At 31.4% G+C, this 10,854-nt stretch overlaps 2 protein-coding genes across 2 annotated transcripts; one reads left to right on the top strand and one right to left on the bottom strand.

Annotated features, from left to right (window-relative positions):
* The first annotated feature begins 3,830 nt into the window (after nt 1–3,830).
* LOC134828132 (calpain-11-like) lies at nt 3,831–7,671 on the top strand. The gene is made up of 6 exons (XM_063841111.1): nt 3,831–3,876; nt 3,975–4,222; nt 4,313–4,515; nt 6,797–6,937; nt 7,180–7,333; nt 7,393–7,671. The coding sequence occupies exons 1-6, from the start codon at nt 3,831–3,833 to the stop codon at nt 7,669–7,671; spliced, it is 1,071 nt and encodes a 356-aa protein (XP_063697181.1).
* On the bottom strand, nt 4,383–5,781 carry LOC134827057 (glycoprotein-N-acetylgalactosamine 3-beta-galactosyltransferase 1-like). Its single transcript, XM_063839590.1, has 4 exons — nt 5,652–5,781; nt 5,452–5,596; nt 4,892–5,264; nt 4,383–4,834 (listed from the first exon to the last, which is right to left on the bottom strand). Exons 1-4 carry the CDS (start codon nt 5,752–5,754, stop codon nt 4,580–4,582), a joined length of 876 nt encoding a protein of 291 aa, XP_063695660.1. The 5' UTR covers nt 5,755–5,781; the 3' UTR covers nt 4,383–4,579.
* Nucleotides 7,672–10,854: the final 3,183 nt, after the last annotated feature.

Raw genomic sequence — 10,854 nt, 5'->3', positions numbered from 1 at the left:
GGTTGAAGAAAAAATATTCTAAAAATATATGAATATAATAATAATTTTTATATATATTTTTATTTATGCTAAATATCAAAAAAAGACCGTAAATTGATAAAAAAAAAATTAGTGAAAGTATTTAACTTTTATTTATGCTCTAAGTATGAAAAAACATATTACATACAAATTATATTTGATAAGAATATAATATACATATTATATATATAATTTAAGAAAAAAAAATGAATAAGGCAAATATATAATATTTATATAAATAATAAGGGAAAAAAATTATCCCAAGATTTATTATTTTTTTCAATTTTTTTCTTTTTGAATAAAATATAATTGCTAATATTTGAAAATCCAAATTAAGAAACTTCACTGTACTTCTAGAATTCGCCTCAAAAGATAAGAAGTAAAAATTTAATAAATAAACAAGAAGCAAAATAAAATAATGATGTGATAATAATGGATTGATAACAAAATTGCTATTAATAAAAAGGTGTTTGTTACAAGAGAAAAAAAGTGATAAATAAATGCAATACTACTGTTCAATTTAATCAAGAGATATGATATTATATTCATTATTTTGCTGTTTCCAACAAAAGTGAGAAAAAAATTTTAACCTTGATTCTCCAACTTTTTCCTTTTTTTTTTGTATTGAGAATGCTTTGCATGCAAATTTTTCTTAAATTATGAGAAAAATTTAGTCTACTTGTTGTTGTAATTATTAAAAAAAAACTAAACCATACCAATAAACTGTTATTCATATCTCTCCCACAATTTATGCAACAAAATAAAACAAAATAATTACATATTTCTCAAAGGCAATCATCTGGCACGTTTATGACGTAAAAAGATGAGATAGATACATTACAGAAACGCGTGCTCGTGCGATTTTCGAATCACATTACATCTTTTGTGAGTGTCCGATACTCGCCGATAACAATAATTAGTGAAATGAAAAACAATATAAAAAATAACTGAAGACCATCGAGACATGAAGAGACGATATTGAGTGACAGGAAGTGAATTAGCATGAAATTTAACTTGATTCAAGTGTTTTTTGTTTTGTTTTATTTATTTATTTTTTTTATTTTATTTTTTTTTTTTTTTTTTTTTTTTTTGAATAACAACGGATACCACTATTTTCTTCCTCTTCTCGAAAAAACAAAAGAAGTTATAGAAAAATGAATTAAAGACCGAAGTCACGCATGTAACGTGATACATAAGTACTTAATAAAACACCAATTGAAAGTCTTCGATCAATGAGTTACAAATTAAATTGAATCTTTTTTGTTTGTCTTATTAGATGTGCATGAAAAATTTGTTTTGTTCATTGATTTATCGATCGATGCGAGAGAGAAAAAACGTGTACTCAGTTAATTTGTTTATGATTTGCAGGCGTGAATATGACTTCTGACAGTTGAAATAATTATTAAGTGATTTGCGATTATTTTTGCCTTCAACATTTTTTTTTTCGATATCTGGGTGTGTTTCGCAAATCAAGTTCAACACACTCGCTTTGCTTGTTTTCTTGTAGGTATTTCTGGCATAGACAATTAGACAAACATACATGTTGCAGTTTGTGTTCTAAAAAGAGTCTTTTCTGCTTAATAATGAAGAAAATACCTACAACTTTTTCTGTTTCACATGATAAGTAATTGCAGGGATGGAATGCACTTATCGTTTCACAATTCCCATGAGAGATGCGAGAAATGATTCAAGCACGTCCCTGAGCAAACAACATTCAAGTATTGTACCGAGTGCACTTAAAGATGTTGCTCCCCATATTGAGAATATGTGTGTTAGTATGTACATTTATTTTCCATATTGTTTATTGCGTTGATTTACTTGTTCAAAAGCAATAAAAAAAACAGTTATTTTCATTGAAAGTTTATTAAAAACACACATTATTTTCTGAATCAGCTTCTCAGGCGGCTTCATTTCCTCTCGTTGCTCGTAAATAGATTACTATTTGTAACAAGTTGTAAAAAAATGAAAACGAAAACGTATGATGAGAGATATTCAAATTATATCTGAGATATTTAGCTTCTAGCATCGTTTTCTTTGCTATTCAATTTGGATTTTATGCTAAATTTACCTACATGTGAGAAAAAGATCACAACGTGTGTTTCTCAATGAAGTAGATTGTTCGTTATAATAATAATGAATAATGATAAAACTTTGTTATATAGGTCATTTTTTCTGAACTTTTTTTATTACTTTAATCCGGATCATTTCCCTTTTTTACAAACTGTTTTTGCGAAGAAATTCCTCAAATAATTGACATTTGAAATAAAAACTCTCATTTGTGGTTTTGCTCTTTATTACGTATGTGTGTTTGCAAATTTTTTTTTAAGAATTTATTCATACAATTGCATTTTTTGTGTTTGGTCACATTTTTTGCCAACTTCATGTTGAAGAAATGTGTGTCAATATGACAATGTCGATTCTCAAATTGAATTATTTTTTTCTTAATTTCCATCATGATCATTAGATTTAAATATGTATGCGGTTGAAGAAAAGGAAAAAAATGCAAGTTTCCGCTCATTCTCATAAAATTAATGATAATAGACTCGACAAATGAGAGGCTCGTGTGTTTTTTTTTCAGTTTTCTATTGAATTGTGTGAGTACGAAGGGAAAATTACAAGCCCATATGCATTTAATTTTAGTGCCTCTATTCTTTGATGATGGTTTGTTATTGTTTTCGTATCATTGTAAATAACAAATTATTTTTTTTTCTTGGAAAAATGTGTTTTTGTTGTTTTAAAGTCTGTCTGTTAGTAGATTCATAAAATCATAAAAATATTAAAGATTTTCTTCAAAAAAAAAATATATATATATATATAATTATAAAAAAAATTAAGACCAATTTAGAAGAAAAATAATTTAAAAAATGCTAATTCGTCATTAACACCTTTTTCGAACCAAACTTGGTAGTTTTTCAATACTTTTTTAATATATTTTTAACTTCACATTTTCAATCCTATCATACAAACCAAACAAGTTTCACTTACTTCCATTATGAATATGTTATAATAAATAATAATGATGACTTGCTAACACACATTTGCTGCATTATTACACAGAATAATAATGGATGTCTGATAAAATGAGTTGACGTGCGTGTTTGTAGGCCAAGGTGATACACGTGATTCAGGTGCATGCACTTTTATTGTCAAGGGAATAAATTTTCTTTTGTTTTTTTTTTTTTGCAAATCTAACCTCATAAGTCACACGCCTCAATACATTTTTTTTTACTTTTTTGAAAGTTCTGAAGAAACTACCTTTCGGTGTAATGAAATATGTGGATTTATAATTTTCACACGATTCATGACAAAGATTTTGATTGTTGAGTTGATGTTTTGATTGATAGCTGTGCCTCCATCGTTGGAATTGAGCAAGTCGGAAATGAAAACATTCTAATTCGTTTCATTTTCTGATTTGAAGCGTGATTTAACTGATCTATTTTTTATTGTTCTCATTGAACGCGAGTTTTTTGCACTTGTATCATTTTTTATTACTGTTCGTTGATAAATGAACGTGATGAATGATTTTTACGCAAAACACTTTTTTTTTTGTTTGACGATCGTTACCAGTTCATTATGATATTATTATTATTATTTAACAGCAGTTCAAGTTCATTAAACTTTGGATTAATTTTTTTTCTCACTTTATGCTTAATGCGCGTTACAATTTTTTGCGCTACAATTTAACAGCGAGACATGCATCTCTTTTAATACTCGTTCAAAGTAGAAACGGTTCTTCTTGAGTAATTTTTTTGTTGAAATGTCTACTTTCTCAGAATTTTTGTGTGCAGTGATGACAATTGACAATTAAAAAAATGTCTTGTTCCGCAATGAATGATAAGGAAGTTCGCATGCGTGAATGTAATTTAATGCTTCGACGTTGAAAACCAATTAAATTATGCAAACACCGAGAATGATGACGAAGAAAGATGTAATTATTTATTTTGCTTGCATTTCAGATGGCTTTCCGACGATGCAAAGACACCATTGGATTCCCACACAAGATCATCAATCAACGTTATCTCGCCCGAGATCTTCGGAAGTCTTTCACACGTCAAATCACACATCGAATGGCTCTATTCTAAATGGGAGAACGCTCAATGGGTTAGTTGCACGCACGCCGGGTGGTTTATACGAAGACTTAGAGTTTCCGCCAACGACACGAACGTTATCACGAAAGAAGAATATTGTATGGATGAGACCTCATGTAAAACATTTTTTTTTAAATTTCCTCTTTTTGCATTGATTTTTTGCATTTTTTTTTTTTTAATTTCCATTTTATTTTGTTTGTTTTTAGGACATGTGTGCAAGACCTCAATTTCGAGTAACGCCTTCAGGATGCGCTTTAAGTGCACGAGAATTGCCTGAACCTGTAGGTCCGGGAGATCCAAGTCTCGTAGCTGCTTTGGGATGTTTAAGTCAAATGCCTCGATTGTTGGAAAGAGTTGCGCCGCCCGAACAAACTTTTGATACAGCAAACGGATATTGCGGAATGTTCAAGTAAGTACGCCGTTTTTGCATTTTACGACAGAATTAAGAATGTTTATTGCATACTTTGGATATTTTATTTTAAATTTATCACATTTTGTTTGATTTGGTTATTGGCAGTTATTTGACTTGAATTCTTTTGATAAAGCCCAATATTTTTCCTTGGAAACATGATTTTCGTATCGTCAACTGAAAATTTCTTTGGGAGATCAGGTATTTTGAGTTGTATTTGATTTTTTTTCATATGATACAACAAATATTCAAATACTAACATGTGAACGGGACTTTCGTAATGAAAAGCAATTGCAGTATTTGAGCAACATTCAAGTCCCTAAAACAAAAATTCTCATAAATTTGATAAAAATCTATTTTTTTAAAAATGTTTTACCGTTTCATTATGTACATATTGTGCATCAGTATAGTACCAAAAGTCTTTATCCGTGAACTCCTCATTCAACAAAAAGTCTAAATCGAGAGGAAAGAACCTTTCTTTCAGGAATTCGTCTCTCGTATCGCCAAAAGTTACATTAAAAGCTGACAAACAGCTCGCCATTTCAGCATCTTCTGCGCCATCATCGCTTTGTGAACATTTTTCCTTATCCTTAAGTGCCTTTTCATTGAAAATCCGCACAGCTTCTCGCGATAAAATGTATCCTGCTCCGCCTGACATGAAATTTCTCCTAAATTGATAACCAAATAACAAAGGTAATTCCGTTGGATATTGATATAAATAGTAACGAAGGTTTTCCATGATGACATATCTGAAAATTGAGAAGTAAAAACTCAATTATTTGAAAATCTTTAATTTTTTGAAAAACAAAATTTATGAAAAATTTTAATTTTTGAACACAAATTGTAAAAAATTTAAAAATGGTTTGCTTATTGTGCACTGCAAGTCGAAATTTCATTAAAAAAAAAAAATGCTTTGTGAACGTAAAATCAACTCACGTATCATCATCAGCTTTTAAAAACCAATCATAGTCCTTGAGATGATGTTCATAGGCATGTTGAAAGCTCAATTTTGTCTTTTTCCATAACGTATCTCTCGATTCCGTGACATTCAAGACTGTGATGTCGATCAAATTGTTCGGATCTCCAACAAAATCTTGTAAATTTCAATTAAAAACATCAAAATGTATTACACTTACCTGTCATATTCGACATAAAAAGCAAATTATTGCACCGTTTTCCCCATGTTCGTTTCACCAAATACGCTTTTTCCTTAAAATTTTGTTCGTAAGTGTATATCATGCAAAGTATGCGAACCTTCTCATTCAAATTTATCATATTCATGGAATCTTGTTCCGTGAAACTGCAAAAATAAAAATGACAAATATTTTGTCATAAAGGCGCGTTAACGATGAAAACAAGTTTCTTGCAATAACTATTTAAATTTTTTTTTACAAATTTGTACAATGTACCAATAAAGTTTAATGTGTTTTATATACGAATCTTCAATTAATTACGCAAAGTTTACTCAAAAGCGCATAGATCGCAATGACCTCTTCACGTTATGAAAATAAATATTTTTTCATTAAGAAACAAAAACAAATAAACATAATAAATAAATATTTTGTTTAAAAATTTCTTAATTTAGCCATCATTTTAATCAAATGAATTTTAATGCCAAAATTAAATTTAATTTTTGCATATTTAGCTACTGTATCTACTAACGAGCTGTCAATGTGCAATTTTGAATTAATTAAAATGAAAAGTGATGACAATTACCTTGCGCTATTGCGATAGTATTCAAATTCTGACGTGTTCGAATAATTGCTACTTGTGATGGAAAGTACGAGCACAAAGAATGTAACAATCGCAAATGTCAATCCTATAAAAATTCCAAGCAAAAACGATCGATTATGAATAAATTCTCGATTTTGTGGCTTCCGTGTGCGGTTATCATCTTCGTTAAGGAGATCATCTCCAGTTGATTGAAGTCTTTGGTAACTATGATATCGGGGCATTTTATAAGTTATAACCTTTTTTGTCCATTATTTACACTTTGTACACTTTTTTCTCCATTCACTTTTTTTCTTTTTTTTTTATAAATTGTGAGAAGACAACGTCTTGAACGCTTCACAGTCACCGATGAACTATCGACTTTAAATGATGATGATAGAAACACTTACCGGCAACGATACGTTTTTTTTTAAATAGTACATACAATTGACATTAATTTACAATTTGTCGTGTGTCGTACTGTTCGTGTGATGTGCATGTTAAATGAAAAAATATTGTTTGAAATTTGAACATTTTTTGTTTAATTTTAATCTTCTTGCAATTATTGCAGATTCCGTTTTTGGCAATGGGGCAAATGGGTTGAAGTAAGGATAGATGATTTATTGCCTACGAGAGGAGATCGACCAGCACACATGCATTGCTCTCAGCCAGATATTTTTTGGGCAGCATTGTTAGAAAAAGCATATGCCAAGTAAGCACTTTTAAAAAAAAAATTTAAACGATAAATTGGTTAAAAAATTTATCCAACTACTAAAAATTATAATTTAATTAAATTTTTTTAAAGTATTTGATTTTTTATTATTTCTTTATTTATTTTTTATAATTAAAATTGAAAATTCAATTTAATTTAAAAAAAAAAGGTTAAAGTTTTTATTTATTTATTTATTTTTTTTTTTTTTTTTGTTGAAATTTATCTTATTTTTTGTGTATTAGATTATACGGAGGATATGGATTTCTAAAATACGGAAACATCGGAAGAGCATTGCAAGATTTGACAGGCGCCGTTGTTCAAAGTGTTCCGCCAAGCGGGCCATTATTAGGAGGCGCTGTTCCTCGTTCAACTTTACTTTTAGCAATTACAGGAAATGTTAGTAATTTTTTTCAAATTTTAATGATTTTATTTTCAATTTTAATCAATGTCAACAGGAAAAAGATACCAAAAGAAGACGATCTGGTTTATTGACTGAACATCCGTATTGCGTAACGGGATTAGCACGTGTGCGAACTGTCTCGTCAGATGCTCCTCAAAGCAGTATCGGGCAAGAAACGAATCTCGTAAGACTAAGAAGCCCATGGGCAGGCGGAGAATATGGAGGCGTTTGGGTTGGTCCATGGTCAGAACGAAGTTGGGAATGGAATGCCTTGAGTGATCGAGATAAAGAACTTTTAGCTTCACGAACGCAGCATGATGGAGAGTTTTGGTAAGAACATTTATTGTTTTTTGACTTTTTTGAAGGAAATTTCCTTTTCTTTGTCGTTTTCGTGCCTTTCTGTGTGTAAAAAATCGATTGTTTGCTTCTTGAGTTTTTCACTTTCTTCATCTTTGGGTAATTTTTTGTTAGTTTCTCGTCTTTTACGTTGGGTTGTTGGAGGAACTGTTATTGAATCCAAATCAGGCAATCCAAATAAGTCTCTGAAATAGATTCGAGTTTGTCTTACTTTGTCAGTTACACGTTGCCATTGTTCCATAGCGACTCGAGCATATCCCAACGCTTGTTCTAAATTTTGAATCGTTTGTAAATCAATCGTTTGACGTTTTTTACGAATATTTTCTTTTTCAAAGTTATTTTCAACTTTTGTATGATTTTTCGTCAAATTCTCTTTTTCCTCTTTTCCAACACTTACAACGACAAATTCTTCCATTTTCTCTGTGGTTCTTGTCATTTTTTCGTCAAAGTCCGTAATGTTTGTGTCATGTAATTTTTCTGTAATAATTTTTGGTTTATTTTGACCTTTGCCATATTGCGTTAAATTGTCGGATTTTACGATTTTTATATGGTCTTCTTCAGCTGTTGGAAATTGTTCAAAAAATGCTGCTGTGTGTGAGACATTCAAATGCGCATCATCGTTTATGGAATCCGCAAATGTCATGACATGATGTGATTTGACTCGATGATGTTTGTGATGTCGATGATGATGTCCGTCAATTTTCTCCAACCTTTGTACGCGACGATCGTGAAGAGGTCTCAAAAGCGTTGAAACATCATTTCTGACACGAACAGTTGTAGTTTTAGGACTTGTTGTAGCGAGAATGATATCCATGAGTGTCAAATTTTGCTTTCTTTCCGTTTCGTCACTGTCGAGCTCTGAACTTTCTTCACTCGACAAATCCGGATTTTTTTGCCAATCAAAATATTTTCTCGTGTTGAGTTCTCGTCTTTTTCTGACGATATTTTCCTCCGTTTTGGCATCTTCAATCAACATTTGTGCCGCTTTTTCGCCGATTACATAACTGTAAGACGTTGTATGTCCCGTTGGAGGCTTTGGAATGATCCCAATATCAGCAACTCTCAAATTTTTAAATCCATGAACACGTAATCTCTCATCGACAACAGCTTCTTTGTCTCCGAAAGGTCCCATTCGAGTTGTTCCAACTTGATGATGTAATGTCGCAGTGAAATGTCGTACATAACATTTCCAATATTGATCACTTTTTGGTTCAATATCCGGGCAAAAAGGCAATTTCGGAGAATAAAGTCTCGGTTTGAGTGCATCAAAGGCTTTTGAGTTGGTAATTTTCATTGCTTCTTTCATTCCTTCGACGAGAGCGTTTACATCGTCATCTTCAGCGAAGAAAGTATAGTTGAAAATGGGACGATGAAAGGAATTCGTTGACTTTAAAGTTAATGATCCTTTCGTTCTTGGTTGTAAAAGTAGAGGTACATATTGAAAAGTTCTCAAATCTTCAATTGGTTTGATGATTTCTTCATAAAAATCGTCTCTTAAATTCAATCCTCTTCTTGTTCCGGGTCCTTTATCGAATGCCAAACTCGTTAAACTTTGCATAATTTCCATATCTGGATACATTGGATCGTTTTCTTTTGAATACTTTGTCTTCATATAAAGAAGTGACTCGATTCCATTTGATGTAAGAGGTCCATGCCCAAGCATCCATTTAATAATTGAAGGAATATTCGCAACAGAATCGATATTTGTCAAACTATCAGTTGAATTCTCTATGATGTAAATAGGTCCTAACACTCCAACATGTTCATATAGCGTTTTTCCAACCGGTAAGTTTTTTAAAGGATGAATTTTCAACTTTTCTAATTCCTCTAACGGGCCAATTCCTGATAACATTAGCAATTTTGGCGATTCAAAAGCTCCCGCAGAAAGAATAATTTCACGAGTCGCTTTAACTTTTTGCAATCGACCATTTTTTGTGTAATGAACTCCTGTTGCTCGCTGTTCCTTTTCGTCAATTACAATTTTTGTTGCCCATGCTTCAGTTAAAATGTGTAAATTCGGGCGATTTCGAATTTTATCTAAATATGCTTTAGTTGAGGTTATTCTCCATCCATTTTTAGTCGTTTGTTGCAAATACGAAACTCCCATTTGTTCATTTCCGTTATAATTTACGTATTTATATCCGATTTCTTTTGCTCCTTGAACAAAAGCTTTTGAAATGTTCGTTCGAAAAGGCACATCTTCAACAGAAACACTTCCATTACTTTTATTTTCAACTCCTCTTACATTCGTTTCTTCAATTTTCTCAAATAACGGTCGAATTTCGTCGTAACTCCATCCCGTATTTCCCATGTTTGCCCATGAATCATAATCTCGACGATTGCCTCGAGTGTAGATCATGTAGTTAATTAACGTAGATCCTCCCAATCCTTTTCCGTGAGGCCACATACATTGTTGATCGTTCATTGCAAGACATCCTTTTGTCTGTTTCGCTGACAGAGTGTAATTAAAATTGAAACTTGTTGCTTGTAAATTTGGTACAGACATCGGAATGTCGGTTAAAAGAGGAATTTCAGGCTTTCCTGATTCAAGAAGTAACACAGTTATATTCGGATTCTCCGTTAATCGATTGGCAATAACACATCCAGCAGGTCCCGCGCCGATAATGATGTAGTTGTAAGATGTTAAAGGACGATGCACTGAATAATTTGTCACCCACGCTTTAGTAAAGTCTTTCGAAATGCTTGTAACCATTTCATCTAAGATATTGTATGAAGTGCTTTTTGAAATAAACAGCAGAAGAAGTAAGAGTATAATGACTTGTTTATCCATTATTTGCGATTTTTGTTTTGCATCTGAATGCAATGACGATTAAAATTCAACTGAACGAGTTTTGAGACGTTTTCTGTTCTAAAGTAAAAAATTCTCAAGCACGTAGGGTGAATGTTTAACTACAAAACAACAAAATTTTAACGTTAAATACGTGAAATGAGATTAATTACCTTATATTTTCTATACAACCTTAAACCGAGTGTTTATGGAATATGATCTACGCTTCCTATTTGCAACAAATATCGTGCTCTAAGTTGTGTTATAAAGAAATTAATCGATTAAAATGAGCATTGCGTTACAATTTGAACATGAATTACCCTGAAAAACAGTAAAAACTCACATAAACTTCAATTCTTTCGAAAAACACGC

This window comes from Culicoides brevitarsis, chromosome 1 (genome assembly GCF_036172545.1).
Source record: "Culicoides brevitarsis isolate CSIRO-B50_1 chromosome 1, AGI_CSIRO_Cbre_v1, whole genome shotgun sequence".
Classification (NCBI taxonomy): Eukaryota; Metazoa; Arthropoda; class Insecta; order Diptera; family Ceratopogonidae; genus Culicoides; species Culicoides brevitarsis.
This window is presented reverse-complemented; position numbering and strand designations above follow the sequence as displayed.